Source organism: Drosophila ficusphila, unplaced genomic scaffold (assembly GCF_018152265.1).
Source record: "Drosophila ficusphila isolate 14025-0441.05 unplaced genomic scaffold, ASM1815226v1 contig_47, whole genome shotgun sequence".
In the NCBI taxonomy this organism is placed as follows: Eukaryota; Metazoa; Arthropoda; class Insecta; order Diptera; family Drosophilidae; genus Drosophila; species Drosophila ficusphila.
In genome coordinates this window covers 397,193-414,614 of record NW_025064388.1, presented here as the reverse complement: position 1 = coordinate 414,614, position 17,422 = coordinate 397,193, and the positions used below count along the sequence as shown (strand labels likewise).

Sequence of the window (17,422 nt, the reverse complement as noted above, 5' to 3'; positions counted from 1 at the left end):
CTCGTGGCTCCAACCGCACGCGACGGAAATTGGCCACTAATTTGGAAGCACCCCAACACGGAATGGACTCACCGGAGATCTCTAGCGGGTAGCGAGGATTTGGTCGTTGATGGCGGGTTATGTAAGCCTATGTAAGCCAATTGGAGAACATCCAAAATTGGTTCTCCTCCGAATGTATGTATATTCTCCTTGAAACAAATTGTGCCTCCTCCAGAAATACTATATTTTCCAATAAACGATTGGTGCCTCCTCCAGAAATATGGTGTTCTTCAAAAGTTAAACGTGTTGCTCAAAAAAATGTGGATTTTCCACAATATGGCAATCTTCAAAAAAGGTTATATCGTCTTCAACGAAAAAATATGAATTCCTAAAGAAATTTTGGTTCCTCAAAAAATGTGGGTTTCCTCCAGCAAAATATATTTGTGTTTCTTCAAAAAAACATGTGGATGTCTTCCAAAGAAATTTTTGTTCCTCAAAAAAACAATTCGTGTCCTCTCCAGTAATAAATCCCGAGGCCCCTTATATCGGCACCCCGGTTTCACTAAACAAAAAAAAATGATATTTTACATTTTCAAAAATTAACCAAGACAAAAAACTAACTCACTTCAACGAATTTACACACAATTACTTCTTTACTCTCCGGGCACTACTAACCGGTGATCCGTTTTATCACGCCATATTACCATCCTACCATCTTTCTTAGGCTCTTTCGACGATGGGTCAATGGACGTCTCCAAGGCCATCTAAGAGAATCCCCTAAGCCGAGATTACATGCTAACATTTTACATGTTAGATGATTCGCCCATAACCCAAAAGGTGGCGCTGCCCTAATCATAACTACCTGAACTAACCTATCGATAGCTCCTCCTGGAATCGTCTCCAACTGCAACATCAACCAAGGATTTCGAGAGGTGCTACAACGAGGTTTGGCGGAACGATGAAATGCTTGGTAGCTGTGGAGGAGACCAGGAATCCGAGAAGTTCGTACGGCGCCCTACGCGGGGCCCACGCTTGAAGTATATAGATCTATCTCTGTGCGCTCGTATCCTTTGTGTATCCTTTTCATCTTACAGCCGGATGTTTTTGGCGTGGTAAACTCGCCAGCTCTGTGGTCTTCCACGCGCCAGGTTCGGCCATATCCATCCTGCCGTCTGAGCTGCTCGGCCTCGGGAGGAAAACCTGGACTGCTGTTGGCCCAATCCGATGATGCGTCCATCCTTCGCTGGGGCTTCGGCGGTGGCCGACATGGTCTGCTTCCCTTCGGGATGGTCCCCTGCCTCTGATACGACGCCCATTTGGATTCAGCTGCTGCTGGCAGTTGTTGCCGATCTGTCTGCTCTCTGGCCGCGGGCGACGGCCGTGGATCTGCTGGCCTGAGAGCCTCATTTAAGAGCTTCATCATCTCGAGGAAACCTTGGCGTATCTCATCTCGCAATGACTGGCTTACTCCCGCCTCCTGCGCCTTCGATAAAGTATAAGCCTCCCGTTTCATCGTCAACAACCTTCATTATCGAATCGTACACTTTCTTCTGCTCGGCATTCAAAAGCGGCACATTTGTTCGAACTCTTTCGGCCAGGTTATTGTGATTGTAGTGTTGCTCCCGTTGAAATTCGCGATTGAAAGTATCGTACACTGAACGATTTGGCGCTGGCATTCCCAATGTCGATAGTAGACTGCCGCACATGAGCATGCACATGTCTTCGATCCGTACTAATGCTTCGTTGTACATATCTTCGTTAATGCCAAGATTAAAATTAGAACTTGTCCTGCGTACTCTGTTCAAAATATCGTCCACCATTTGGTCCTTGTATTTGTCCCACAATGCGGTCGGGTTCGACGGATGACACATAGCTATGATTGTTGCGAATAATGTGTGGATTTGATTCATTGACGCAGAAACCGTGGCATCGGCGATCGTTGAGTCCCAATGAGCGTCGTTTTTGAGCAATTTCAAACGTTGGCAAGCCTCCCGAAAAGTGGCGCACAGCACACCATCCACAGTACGCAGCGACTCGAAGGATGTTGGGCCTCTAATGTTCACCAAAAGCAAGCGAAGATAGAAGCATTCATCTTGACGTGGATGAACTGTGTATATTCGTCCGAGCGCATCTGTCGAATAGAAATCAGCGAAGCCAGCAACAGTATCACCTCTCTTCCGGCGCTGAAACTTCTTCGATGCAGCGTTCCATGTATAATAGCGTGGCATCTCAGAATAGAGTAAAGTCCTTGCGAACGGATCGCTTTCGCATGTCGAAAAGAAATTTGTCAACGTTGTCGCTGGTGGCCGTTCTGCTCTTTGCGCTGCGTTCACTTCCGTAAAGTAGACACGCTGGCCGTTCTCCAAGTGAACAGATAAGTGCACGACAGTCGGGTGACGTTCATGAATCGGAAATGAAAATATCCGCCAAATGGCCTCGTTACAACTAACGTAGCGTCCAAGTTGAAATTTCGTCACCTCGTCGTTTGCATTCGGATCAGCAATGCCGAACACCGCCATGTCGCGCCTTTTGTTCACATATTTGCAAACGTATTTGATGGATTTGATAGAGTTGCAGTACTCAACATTGCAATGCGTTGAGAACGTTTTCGATAAAAGCGGGTGTTCGGTCATGCCGCAAACTAAATAAAATAACTAATTTCAAATCGTAACGTATAACTACTTTCTCGATGTTTGCCTTTTGTTTTGCTATTTGCCCTGCGCGGCAACACTGATTTAATTGTCATTGCTAACTACCTTTTTTGCACTTTTCGCTTATCGCTGCCTGGCCCTTCGTCCACGGCAAGCTTCATGTAATTCAATTCGTACTCGGATACAAGAAGGCACTAACGCCGCTGATCGCTTGCTCGCGCCTATATATACTTTCGCTAAAGGCACAGACAAATCGGTCTGCCTGCCCAACATATCTTTCCGCTGCAAAAGGCACAGACAATTCGGTCTGCCTGCCTAACCAAAGCTAACAAACAATAACTTTGTATAATTAAGGCCTTGGTGCCAAATAATAAATGAGTGCATTTTAGTTCGAAATTTGTGCGTTATTATTTTATTTGTGCACCGTTAAGGGAATGGTCTTTGAAAAAGCTCATTGACCCAACATTTTGGTGACCCCGACGTAATCGTTAAACAATAGAAATTCGAAAATCGAACAAATAATCTTATTATTTTCGTTCGGTTTAAAGTTGGTGATCGCGCCTATACATAGTTTCGTTGCTCTGTGCACATAAGCGCAAGCTGTAACCTAGACCCTTGCACACACCCGCCCCCGCGCATCGCAAGTGAATTTTCGTGTCCTCTTTGTGCCGTCGTTCCCGCTTTAAACGTTTTTACAGCGGCGACAAACGTTTTTGTTCGCGGGTTCAGTGCCTATATATATATCTATATATATATATTCAAATAGACGCACAATTTTGGCGCTAATCTGTGCACAGTGGGACTATATCAGTTTGCAAGTGACTAATTTTTAAAGTTATAAAACCCCATACAAACAACATGTCAACGGACACAGCGGTTGCTGCTCCAGTTGCGGGAGCAAAATTTTATAAATTGAAGGCTGGCTCAATGCTTTCGAAAGCTAAAGCCTTCGAGAAGACCCTGACCAACGAGATGCTTCAGAATATGACCGAGGAAGAACTGCAACTTCGTGTTCAAGCCCTGGACGAGAGCAAGACCGCATTTCTTCAGATCCATGACAGACTTGAGGAGCTGGACTTTGACGAAATCGGAAGCATGGTTCGAGATGACTTTGAGGAGCTGGTCATATCTGCAAAAATAAGATTGAATCGCGAAATGGGTAAGCGAAAGGGTCCGGCAATTCGCAGAAAATTCCGTCTAATATTCAGTTGGCCGATCCTGAATTTTATAAGTCTCAGCGTATTGATCTTTTGATTGGAGCAAGCATGTTCTTTGAACTATTATCCGTAGGGCAGATTAAGTTAGCTGCTGGGTTACCCCTATTGCAGAAAACGAGACTTGGTTGGATCGTAACCGGAGGAGGATCTTCCTCAATCAAGGCAACTGCGTTGCAGGGTCAAGCTGTCCAGCGTGAATTGGTTGCTGCCGAAGGTCGTATGGATGAGCTAGTTCGTCGCTTCTGGGAGGTTGAGAGTTGTGGAGATGGCGTGGTCACAGCCACCAAAGAAGAACTAGAGTGTGAGGCTCATTTCATGACCAATTTTCGTCGCTTGGACTCAGGTGAATATTCCGTAAAATTGCCTGCAAAGAACACTTTAGAATTGCTGGGTGAATCTTACAATCAAGCCTATCGTCGCTTTCTCAATTTAGAGAACAAGCTACAGCGCAAGCCAGATGTCAAGGTCCAATATTCGGCATTCATTCGCGAATATCTGGATTTAAACCACATGTCTCTTGTGCCCAAAGACTCCTTGAGTCTTTGCAAATATTTTCTGCCAAACCACTGCGTTTTCAAGGAAGATAGCACCACGACTAAATTGCGAGTCGTTTTTGATGGGTCTGCCAAAACGTAGTGGATACTCGCTGAACGAGGTTTTAATGGGAGGGCCTACCATTCAACAAAAGCTGTTCAACACGCTGTTACAGTTTCGGACTTTCCCTGTTGCATTGACTGGTGACGTCTGCAAGATGTATCGGTGTGTTCGCGTGGCTGAACCCGATAGCTACTTCCAATGTATTCTTTGGCGTGACTCACTGGACCAGGAGGTGCAGGTATTCAAGCTGGATACCGTGACTTATGGAACCAAGCCTGCAGCCTTTTTATCCCTTCGAACGATGCATCAATTGGCGAGTGATGAGAAGAGTTCATTTCCAATCGGCTCCAAAACCATCTTGCGAGACTTCTACGTTGACGATTTGATCACAGGAGGAAAATCAGCACAGGAGGTCCTCGAAGTCATGTCTCAAACCACCAACTTGCTGTCACGAGGTGGTTTCAAACTCCGGAAATGGTGTTCCAACGACCGCGATGTCCTTGATCAGATTGCTGACTCGGAAAAGGAAACATTCCTGAAGTTCGACGATGGCAGCGACTTTACCAAGGCACTGGGTCTTGCTTGGGACCCTGCAGCGGATGTGTTTCGTTTCTCTTTTTCTCCCATACAGGTCTCTCCAAAGCCTTGTAAACGACTGGTGCTGTCCACAATTGCTCGGATTTACGATCCTCTTGGTCTCATTGGTCCTGTAGTTGCCAAGGCCAAAATCTTCCAGCAACAAGTCTGGAGAGAAAAGTTGGAGTGGGATGAGAGCTTTCCTGAGGCACTCAACTCATCGTGGCTGAAGTTGTCATCCGACATGAGTCGTACCCAGCAAATGAAGTTTCCTCGACGTGCGCTGCATCCAAATGGTGCTATTGAGATTCACGGATTCTGTGACGCCAGCATCGACGCCTACGGTGGATGCATTTATCTCGTTTCAATAGCTGAGGGCAAGCGAGAAGTGCATCTGTTTTGTTCAAAGTCTCGTGTAGCACCTTTGAAGACTCTCACAGTTCCTAAATTGGAGCTGTGCGCTGCCGTGTTACTGGCCCAGCTGATGCGGGACGTACGCAACATGGATCTCTTCGATTGCCCGTTTTATTGCTGGTCGGATTCCGCTGTAGCTTTATCATGGATAAGCGATGAACCTTCACGTTTCCAAATATTTATTGCTAATCGAATTTCTTTAATTCAAGAGCTATCCAGTGGCATGAATTGGCGCTATGTACCGACTGACTGCAATCCAGCCGACATCTTGTCAAGAGGTGCTTCCCCGACTGAGCTTCTGGAATCTGCCCTTTGGTTCAGAGGCCCAGCGTTTCTTCTCAAGAATCAGCACGATTGGCCTGAATCTTGTTTGCCTGTGAAGACTCTGCCCGAGCTCAGAAAGCGCATTTTGGTTGGCGTCGCTACCGAATTGGATCTGACTTTAAAATGCAAGTTTTTGAATTCCTGGCAAAAGATGACCCACACCTTTGGATATGTATACAAATTTGCACACCGTATAAGACGTCCTGGTCTTGCCGTCGAAGATGTCAAAATGGGCACTCAGATGCTCATCAGATGTATCCAGATAAGCAACCTGGCTGATGACTACTGGAGAGTGCATTCTAAGCAGCAAATTTCATCATCCAGCCCGTTGTCCTCTCTTTTGCCATTCATCGATAGCTTCGGTCTGATGCGAGTTGGTGGCCGTCTACAGAATTCGTCCTTGGATTACAATGCGCAGCATCCTGTCATACTGCCACGCAAGCATCCAGTTACACGTGCCATTATACTGGACTTGCATCGGAGGAACTTGCATTCTGGTCCACGAGCTCTGCTCGCTCACATGCGCCTTCAGTTTTGGCCGATAGGTGGCCGGAAAACAGTGTCAGCTGCAACTTCAAAATGCGTCATATGCTTTCGTGCCAAGCCACAGCTTTCTCAACACATAATGGCTGACTTGCCCAAGGATCGCGTAAACGCTACGTCTACGTTCATGGTTATTGGTCTGGACTTCTGCGGTCCATTTTATTACAAAACCGGAGTTCGAAGCAAGGTGCCTGTGAAAACATACGTCTGCGTCTTCATCTGTTTCGCGACGAAAGCGATCCATCTGGAGCTTGTCCAGGATCTTTCGACACAAGCATTTTTGGGAGCACTGAAGCGGTTTATTCTTACCAGAGGCAAACCTGTCCGAATATGGTCGGATAATGCCACGAACTTCGTTGGAGCCAAGAACGAGCTAGCTGAGCTGAAGAATCTGTTCTTATCGAGCCCCCACATTCGAGCGATTGAAGAATTCTGCCTGGAAGATTCGATTGAGTGGCGTTTTATTCCCCCTCGTTCACCTCACTTTGGAGGTCTCTGGGAGGCTGCAGTAAAAACGGCCAAATTTCATTTCTACCGTTCTGTTGGCCCATCGTTATTATCGTTCGATGCATTGCGTACTCTCGTTTGCCACATTGCGGCGATTGTAAACTCACGACCTTTACTTCCTCTTTCAGAGAATCCGGCAGATCTTGAGGCGCTAACTCCTGCACACTTTCTTGGCACAGTTCCTCTGGTGTTGTACTCAGAGCCTGACGTCACAAAGCTGAACTTCAACCGCTTGGACCGCTGGCAGAGAATTTCCTACTTCCAACAAATTTTCTGGTCACGGTGGCGTGAAGAGTACTTGACCCTGTTACAGCAACGGTCAAAGTGGCGCACTCCCAAACCTGCGCTGCAAATCAACGATGTCGTCTTGGTCCAGAATGAGAATTTGCCTCCGCTTAAGTGGCCATTAGCCAGAGTCATGGAATTGGTGCCTGGATCCGATGGAGTTGCTCGGGTGGCAGTGATACGAACTTCAACTGGAGTCACTCGAAGAGCTGTCCGCAAACTGTGCGTGCTGCCGAAGCAGGATCTGGTTGAAAGCCTTGGTCTTCCAACGGAGGGAGAATGTTCGGTCATGCCGCAAACTAAATAAAATAACTAATTTCAAATCGTAACGTATAACTACTTTCTCGATGTTTGCCTTTTGTTTTGCTATTTGCCCTGCGCGGCAACACTGATTTAATTGTCATTGCTAACTACCTTTTTTGCACTTTTCGCTTATCGCTGCCTGGCCCTTCGTCCACGGCAAGCTTCATGTAATTCAATTCGTACTCGGATACAAGAAGGCACGAACGCCGCTGATCGCTTGCTCGCGCCTATATATACTTTCGCTAAAGGCACAGACAAATCGGTCTTCCTGCCCAACATATCTTTTCACTGCAAAAGGCACAGACAATTCGGTCTGCCTGCCTAACCAAAGCTAACAAACAATAACTTTGTATAATTAAGGCCTTGGTGCCAAATAATAAATGAGTGCATTTTAGTTCGAAATTTGTGCGTTATTATTTTATTTGTGCACCGTTAAGGGAATGTTCTTTGAAAAAGCTCATTGACCCAACAGCGGGAAATATGGAACGATCCAGCGGTTATCCACGATTACTGTTACGTTTGTTTCGTTACGTTTCACCATTAGTTCGATCCATTTGCCGTTATCATCTGGAGAACGACGCCTATACAATGGATATCCATCGTTTCCACTGATTGTTTCAGCCGTAAACGGACGGGGAAATCGTTTTGTGCAGTTTCCGTTTTCCATGCATACTGATTCTGGGTTGTGGACACCGCAAGGGCCATGGATCATGCTCGTTGTCACAATGGAATACAGCTCGGGATCAGTTTGTTTATCTGGTATTTCAGCTGAAATAATCGAATCAATATGATCTGGTCTGATCTTGTCGAACATCCAGAGCAGAATGTGCGCATGTGGTAAACCACGCTTCTGCCACTCAACCGAGTACATCCAACAACGAACTGCGCCGAAAACCTTCTGCTTCACAATGTAATCCATAAGTACTGTGATCTTTTGCTTGAATACTCGTGCAGTCCATGTCCGGTCGATCACTGGATGCTTGTCCTGGAAGCAACAGATTGGTAATTTCGGGCCATTTCGGAGTGCACGTGAACGTGATGAATAAATCCGGGCGCCCGTAATTCCGGACATACGTCATCGCATCTTGAGCATACTCATGCATATGGCGCGGGCTTCCAACATAAGAAGCTGGGAGAATGGTCAAACAACCGATGTTGGCCGCGTGTCCTTCAGTAGCGATGGCGTCACGCAAGTGGATGTACTCGTCTGAGCGCAACTTCGACTGATTAAAACGAATAAAATTGAGACGTTCCGTTTCTACTTTGACGTACATGTCGACACAGTACTGTTGAAACAAACGGCGGTATCTTAACAGATGATTGTCAACATCTAGTCGAACTATCAATCGATACGCATAAAAATTCATAGAGCTGACCTTCTTATTCGTTTCTTCTCCTAAAGTTTTAATTCAAACCTAGTTATAGAATCAAAAAGAAGTGATAACTTGTAAACAAACCTGTCATTGGATTAACCATCTTTATGTTGAAGTGATAACCATCTTCTCCACGACAGAACATCAACGGGTATTGAAGAGCATCATATGACCGATGAGTCTCATAAACTCGCTGCAATTGGCCATCATCCCGACGCTTAAGAACAATATCGCGTGATTCCACATTCTCGCCAACAATCACCACTGCGACTTCATTGATAGTGGGAGCATCAAATTGTCTTGCATGGCTACCTGTGGGTCTTTTGTCAGCGCTGATAATGATTTTGTGTTCGTCATAATGCATTATATCCAATGCGGTTTTGAACAATCTGACCAATTCATTATGCTCATGGAAAGGATTTTGCAATTGTTCGATAATTTCACGTTAAGTTGCAGTAAAAATTGCACAGCGGTGATTTAGTTCAATTGCCGAATCACCAATGAAAAAGATCTGAAGGGTTTTTCTAAATATTTAATTTTCCGAACTTGGGTGGTTAATTAATAATTTTATTGGCAAACGACGAAAACGAAAAGATGCGTGCGCTCGACTCAAATCAAATTTTACGAATGCTCTATTCTCCACAATCATACTTAAGCCTAGCTTACCGAAGGTTGGCGAAGACGGAGCGAACTCGCAGAGAGCGAACAAAAGCTTTATTGCGCTCCCGCCTTCGCCCTAAACTAACTTACAGTAAACTTCAAATTCAATTCAACAATACTTATTCTAACAATTCAAAAAATAAAAAACGAAAACTGGCTTCAGCCAACACCGGCCCCGTTGAAGGCCCGTCCGGCTTCAACATATTGGAAGCGGCGCCAATTTATGGATGGCCCGCTTAAAAATCCCTCCTCCGCTGGTCCTCACTTCGACGACCCTGACCATGCCGTCCTCTCCTGCGTGAGTGGCGATGATCCTCCCTATCAGCCATTGTTGAGGCGGCAGGTTGTCCTCGGCGACGACGACCAGTTGTCCTTCCTGGATGTTGGGCTGCTCCTGGTGCCACTTGCCCCGAATTTACAGGCCCAGCACATAATCCAGGGACCATCGCCGCCAGAACATTTGCCTGGCTGACGAGACAAGTTGCCATCGCCGCAAGCAACTGAGACCCGCCTGGTCCGGGGTCCGGAGTGCTGGGATGGGGAATAGTGGCCCGCCTGTCAGCAGGTGCCCTGGTGTTAGCGCTTCTCCGTCGCTGGGATCGTTGGATAGCGCGCCTAGCGGCCGGGAGTTCAGCACCGCCTCGATCCCGACGAGCACCGTCTCCAGCTCCTCTGCGGTTAGGAGCGCGCTGCCTACCGCTCGTAGGAGTAGGTTCTTGGCAGACTTCACACCTGCCTCCCAAAGACCGCCCATGTGCGGAGCCCGAGGCGGTGTGAACGCAAACTCGCATCCGCTTTTTGATGCGAATTTGCGTATGGCGTCTGCCTCCTTTTCGATCCGCTCCCGAAGGCCTTGGAAGTGGCGACTGGCTCCTACGAAGTTCGTCGCGTTGTCGCAATGGACTGTGCGAGGGCATCCTCGGCGCCCAACGAACCTTTGGAAAGCCAATAAGAAGGAGTTAGTGGTTAAGTCTGACACAATTTCTAAATGAACCGCTTTGGACGCAAAACACACAAAAAGCGCTATGTTGGACTTATAAGGAGGCCTTCCACGAATTTTCAATGTCGTATAGACGGGGCCACAAAAATCAACGCCACAGATAGTAAATGGGCGGAGAGCACGGAGACGATCTGCGGGTAAATTTCCCATAATTTGTGTCATTAGTCGAGGCTTGCATTTAAAGCAGCGAATACATGATCGAACTATTTGACTGCAGACCTCCTGAGCGTTTACGATCCAAATACGCTGTCGAAGGAGACTCACAAGTGCTCGTGGCCCGACATGAAAATTGGTTAGATGCAAATGCCGGACATAGCTCTGTACAAATTGGGAGCATTTTGTCAACAGCAGGGGAAACTTGGCATCGTACGTTATAGGAGCATTTGCTAATCGCCCCCCAACTCGCAACAACGAAAAATTACACCAAGTGCCTGAGTCTTCATGAATGAATGGGTTCAATCGTTGAAGACTTGGGCCAACTCTGGAGTTCTTCCGAACTTTTTCTAGAACTTCGTGATACTCGTGTTTCTGGATGGTCTCGACAATTTTTAAAAAGGCTTCGTTGTACTCATTCGGAGACAGAGTTTTTTCAAAAACTATACTCTTGTCTCTGCATTTCCTTATAAAGCGGAACATGTAACCGAACCCTCTAAGCAGCTTGAGGTGTGACGAAAATCCCTCGATGACATCTACCAGTTCCGACTTCCGTACCGTGGCGGCCATCGTTACCACAGTCTTCCTTGATTCTTCAATTAGGACCTTTTCATCAAGAACGAAATGTGCATTTTTGGGCCAGGTCTCTTCTTCATTCTTTAAAAAGGATGGTCCAGTAAACCAGATTGAATCACTAATTTCCTCTATGTCACATCCTCTTGATACCATATCTGCTGGGTTCTGTTTAGTTGGGACATGCCGCCACGTAGCTTCTCCTGACCACTCCTGAATCTCCGCTACCCTATTCGAGACGAATATCGACAAAGAAGACGGATGGGATCGAATCCAATGCAACGTAACTTCCGAGTCCGACCAATATACTATTCGTTCGATAGGGACCTTTAATAGGGGTTTGATTCTGTGACAGAGATCTGCGAGAAGGTGAGCGGCACATAACTCAAGCCTTGGGAGCGTTTTAGTCTTGAGCGGCGCTACTTTAGATTTTGACGTCAGTAATGACAGTTTAATACCTTCTGCAGTTTTGCTACGAATATAGACGCAAGCTCCATAAGCTCTCATGGATGCGTCGGCAAAGGCATGCAATTGAACCGGTGACATCGGATCGGTGTGCACATACCGCGGAATTGTTATCTCTTCCAAACGAGACAATGTATTTTTCAATTTATTCCACGCAGTTTCCAAATGCACAGGAATCGACTCATCCCAATCCAACTTGTTCAGCCAGAGTTCCTGCAATAGGATTTTTCCTCTGATTACGATAGGACTAAGCAAGCCGAGGGGGTCGAACAGCTTCGATGGCACCGATAGTATGTTCGGCTTTGTCGCTCTGAGACCCATGACGGAATTGTCAATTTCAAACTTGAAAGAATCTTCGTTAGGCAACCACGATATGCCTAACGCCTTCGTCGACTCTGAATCCGAGATCGGTATGGATTTAACTGTGCTCTCAGATGCGGTGACCTCAGGTGAGTTCGAAAACCACTTTGTCAATTCAAACCCGGCGGTTTGAAGAACCTGAGACACTTCAGACCTAATAGATCTGAGCTCCTCGACGCATGCAGCACCAGTTAGCATATCATCGACGTAAAAGTCGGATCCAATCACTTCAGAAGCTCTACGGAATGAAAGTTTGGCAGATTCACTCAACCTTTTTAAACACCGAATCGCTAGATATGGAGCTGGACCAGTTCCATATGTTACGGTGTTGAGCTGGTATAATCTCAAGGATTCTGAGGGGTCTCTTCTCCACACTATGAGTTGAAATGGCCTATCCGCTTCATTTACCATTACTTGACGATACATTTTTTTAACATCGGCTGTCAGAGCAAACCTGTGCAGCCGGAAGCGGAGCAGTGTGGAGTATAACTCATCTTGGATAGTTGGGCCTACCATCAAGATATCATTTAGGGACACCTGAGATGACGTTTTGCAAGAGGCGTCAAACACGACCCGCAACTTAGTAGACGTACTCTGGGGCCTAAGGACACACTGATGCGGAATAACATAATGTGGAGTCAAAGGAACTCTATTGTCTGTTGGAGACATATGACCTAACGCGAGGTATTCTTCCATGAATTCGAGATACATTTTCTTTAATTCAGGATCTCGCGACAACCTTCTTTCGAGCGACAGAAATCTCCTTTTTGCAACCTCGAATGAGTTGCCCAATCCAGTGGGATCAGATTTAAACGGCAATCTAACTTCAAACCGACCTGATGGCAAAACCTGAGTGGTCTTTCTATAGTGTTCTTCACACAACTTATGCTCGGGTGATAGAATTTTCTTTATAGATGGCATTTCTTCCAGTGACCAAAACTTTTGTAGCGTGCTATCAATCGATACTAATAGCTCTTCACTACAACTGAAACTATTTACAACATCTCTTGGGGCAGACGCCTTGTATCTGCCTGAAACAACCCATCCAAGTAGGGTCTTTTGAAGAGTTGGATAGTCAGGACCTTGCTTAATTTGACCAACAGCTAAAAGCTCGAAAAATGATTCTGCTCCTATCAACATATCTATTCTTTGTGGCTTGTAGAAATAGGGGTCTGCTAATGGTACGTTCTTTGGAATTTTCCAGTCACTGATATTCACAGACTGGTCCGGATGATATCCGGATATCGATTTCAAAATCCAAAAATCGAACGAAAATTCACTACCATTTATTCGCGACTTCACCACTGTGTGTACCTTTTTCTTAACTTGAGAATTGGATTCGCCAATACCAAGTAAGTTGATACACGATTCCTCTTTACGGATCTGTAAGCGGCGAGCAAGGTCTTCTGTAACGAAATTGGCTTGAGACCCAGAGTCAAGAAGGGCTCGAGCCAAAATGTATTCACCGCTTTTCGTGCGGACACTTACGATCGACGTGGCTAAAATCACCCTGTCCAATGATGTCGCATGCATAACATGTGACGTGGAAGGCTGATCCTGACTTTTAGAGGGAGACAGACTCTCTTGGGGTGGTGGCAACGCTAAACTATTCTCGGAGACGGTATACCTGGGCAGTAAAACGTGATGCGAGCGACCACAAACTCGACATTTACTACTCTTGCATTTGGAAACCGTATGACCCTTTCGCAGACAATTAATGCACAAAGAAGCAGATTTAACAAAATCGAACCTTGCATTACTGACAGCCGACCAAACGGACTGCAGTTCGCTAGGACATGGTCTCCAGCATTGCAATAGCTACAACCTTGCACGGACTTAGAGTTGGTCGAAGAACACGAAAACGAGCTTCGATTATGTTTGATCGGAATTATTTTATCTTGCTTTGGTTTTGATGTTTCCTCAGCAGATAAATGCTGATATCGGCGATTCAACATCTTCTCACAATCGGACCAAAGCGGCAAAGTTTCATAATCGAGCTGTTTTTCCCATTTTTGTTTAGTCACTGGGTCTACTCTGTTCAAGACGAGATAAATCAACATTGCATTGGATATTTTTGTATCATCTCCTATCGATAGCAATGATCCATAAATTGATGAAACGGTATCAATAAGGCTTCTTAAGGAAGACGCTGATTGGTGCGTAATTTTTGGAAGAGTGAACAATGTGGAGATATTATTCATAAAAATCAAGCATTCGTTATCGTAGACTTTTTTAAGGCTGGCCATAGCCTTCTCATAATTGCTCGCGGTGACTTGATAAGCCTTAATAGTCCCTAAGGCTTCACCGGAGAGACACGAAATTAGGTGGTTAAATTTCTCGATAACTGGAATGCTGTCGTCTTGATGAACGAGAGTTTCAAAAAGGCTGATGAAATTTTTAAACTCCGAATATTTGCCGCTGAACTTTGGCAAGGCCAAATTCGGAAGTCGAGCTCGAGTTGGGGCTACAGAAGCTGATCCGGAAATTTTTGGATCGCTTGCTGTCTTCAAGGCCGACAAAAGCGACATTAATTTTGCCTTGGTCACAATTGATAGCTCCTCCAACTCATCTCTAAATTCATCGCCATCATCTATATCTTCTATCTCTTCTTGCAATTGATTTGCCTTATTAATTGCAGCGTTTAAAGTATCTAATCTACATTTTAATTCTTCTTCTTTAATCGCGATCGCGCCAGAATCGAGTCGATCACTTAATCGGCGAATGCTTTTAACTCGATTTTGTAACTTGGCTTTCAAGTCTTCAAGAAGGTTACTTTTTGGCTTTTCTTGGCTCATTTTTGAATTAAATTATCAAAAACCAAATTTATTAAAGTAAATTATTAAAGGACCAAGTGTGAAAAATTTAAATGAAATTAATTTTCGAATTAAACCACAAAAAAATAATAATTTATAAATTATTAAATTTGTTCGAAAAAAAAAAATATGAAATAATTACATATTATTATTAAATAATTATTTAAAAGTGAGAAACAACGAAAATAATTTTTAAATTGAATATCGAGACACGAAGTATCAAAATTAATAGTGGGTGCAAACGACGGCGAAAAACAATATACCCAACCGAATGCGGGGTAGCGCGTCACTTGACGGTCCGTTAACCTGTAGCGCGCCCAAATGACAAGAACCCAACAACAACGCTGCTAGCGGCGACCAAGCGAAAGCGAAAACGAAAAAAAGTTTACCGCTGCAGGTGCTTGTATATAAGGCTTATTTATTTGTGTATAACGGCTCAGATTAACTTCCCAACTATTAACTTGCGAGGTTTTAACGATAATTAAAAACAAGGAGGGCGACAGTGATTGCTATAATTTAACACAATTAAAAAAAAGTTGCATCCAAATTGGTTCAAATAGTATACATCAATTTAGCACTTGTAAATATATTAGGTATTTATATATATATATATATATATATATATATATATATATATATATATATAATGCCTTTAATATTTTGCTACTTTTTGAAATTATTAAAATTGTTTTAATTTTATTTTGCATGCAATTTAGCTCTACTATATTGTACATATGTGCCAAGAATTGAAAGCGAGGTGCAATTTTTCAGCACTAGACAATTAACAAATATTTCTAGTTTTTTGTCAAAACTCAGCTTTCAATTTTTTGCACAAATACCTTCGGTTCTTCGTTTGGATCTTTCAATCCAGCTGCCACTTTCCTTTTGCAACTCGAACAATCGCAGGGCATCCCTCGTCGGTGGCAGAAACGTCGAATTAGGTATTTAATTTCGCGACCGGCACGATTAAATTAATAACTGGAGCTTAATATTTTCTTTAAAACACACGTCGCGGGCAACTTTGTATTTCACACGCAGTTTTGGATTTCTGTGCAACTTTCTGTATCAAAAAAAAACACAAGAACAAATCACTTGCATTTTTATGTTATTTGTGTCACTGTCACTTTTAAAAAATTTGTTGCCTTTTATTTAATTAATTAATTTGTCCACCCGGGGGCGCCATGAAAATTTAGAAGCGTTTTTCTAAATATTTAATTTTCCGAACTTGGGTGGCTAATTAATAATTTTATTGGCAAACGACGAAAACGAAAAGATGCGTGCGCTCGACTCAAATCAAATTTTACGAATGCTCTATTCTCCACAATCATACTTAAGCCTAGCTTACCGAAGGTTGGCGAAGACGGAGCGAACTCGCAGAGAGCGAACAAAAGCTTTATTGCGCTCCCGCCTTCGCCCTAAACTAACTTACAGTAAACTTCAAATTCAATTCAACAATACTTATTCTAACAATTCAAAAAATAAAAAACGAAAACTGGCTTCAGCCAACAATGTCGACACAGTACTGTTGAAACAAACGGCGGTATCTTAACAGATGATTGTCAACATCTAGTCGAATCATCAATCGATACGCATAAAAATTCATAGAGCTGACCTTCTTATTCGTTTCTTCTCCTAAAGTTTTAATTCAAACCTAGTTATAGAATCAAAAAGAAGTAATAGCTTGTAAACAAACCTGTCATTGGATTAACCATCTTTATGTTGAAGTGATAACCATCTCCACGACAGAACATCAACGGGTATTGAAGAGCATCATATGACCGATGAGTCTCATAAACTCGCTGCAATTGGCCATCATCCCGACGCTTAAGAACAATATCGCGTGATTCCACATTCTCGCCAACAATCACCACTGCGACTTCATTGATAGTGGGAGCATCAAATTGTCTTGCATGGCTACCTGTGGGTCTTTTGTCAGCGCTGATAATGATTTTGTGTTCATCATAATGCATTATATCCAATGCGGTTTTGAACAATCTGACCAATTCATTATGCTCATGGAAAGGATTTTGCAATTGTTCGATAATTTCACGTTAAGTTGCAGTAAAAATTGCACAGCGGTGATTTAGTTCAATTGCCGAATCACCAATGAAAAAGATCTGAAGGAATTTATGATCTTTGTTTTGTGGTGGTAACAAAGCGCCCGCTCGGTGGTGAATTTGTCCTTGAATCTGAATGTTGGGATGCAATTTTAAAAAAATTGGAGTTGTTCATATTGATAAAAGAGAGACGCCATTACCTTATAACTTGGATTTTAGCCTGGTTGATGAACAACCTCGGCTCCAAATGACGTCATTTGAAAGCATCCGTTATATTTTTGTGCAAGCTTTAGGAAACTGTTTGATTCGGCTGAATTTCCATATAGTAGCGAATATAATGGCTCTGGTGGATGAGCCAAAACGGGCAATTTAATTTTGCCACCTGCACAGCATAAGCCGGGTGTTTCCAATCGAAACTTCAGTGCATTGCAATGCTGACATACGACAGACAATGAACCAATAACAACGCAGCTATGATCTTTGTAGGGTGTTTCCGGATTGTATGCGAATGCAGCGCGATTCAAGTTTTCATTTGCGGTCCGTCTTCCTCTATTATTTTGTCGGGCTTGAGG

At 44.1% G+C, this 17,422-nt stretch overlaps 3 protein-coding genes across 3 annotated transcripts; 1 reads left to right on the top strand and 2 right to left on the bottom strand.

The window, feature by feature from the left end:
• The first annotated feature begins 4,598 nt into the window (after nt 1–4,598).
• On the top strand, nt 4,599–7,400 carry LOC122320284. The gene has a single exon (XM_043208447.1). The coding sequence runs from the start codon at nt 4,599–4,601 to the stop codon at nt 7,398–7,400; it is 2,802 nt and encodes a 933-aa protein (XP_043064382.1).
• Nucleotides 7,401–7,853: 453 nt separating this feature from the next.
• Nucleotides 7,854–8,670, bottom strand: LOC122320283. The gene is made up of 2 exons (XM_043208446.1): nt 8,518–8,670; nt 7,854–8,381 (listed from the first exon to the last, which is right to left on the bottom strand). Exons 1-2 carry the CDS (start codon nt 8,668–8,670, stop codon nt 7,854–7,856), a joined length of 681 nt encoding a protein of 226 aa, XP_043064381.1.
• A 1,632-nt stretch (nt 8,671–10,302) lies between these two features.
• Nucleotides 10,303–16,824, bottom strand: LOC122320282. Its single transcript, XM_043208445.1, has 2 exons — nt 16,487–16,824; nt 10,303–10,364 (listed from the first exon to the last, which is right to left on the bottom strand). The coding sequence occupies exons 1-2, from the start codon at nt 16,761–16,763 to the stop codon at nt 10,303–10,305; spliced, it is 339 nt and encodes a 112-aa protein (XP_043064380.1). The 5' UTR covers nt 16,764–16,824.
• Between the last annotated feature and the right edge of the window lie 598 nt (nt 16,825–17,422).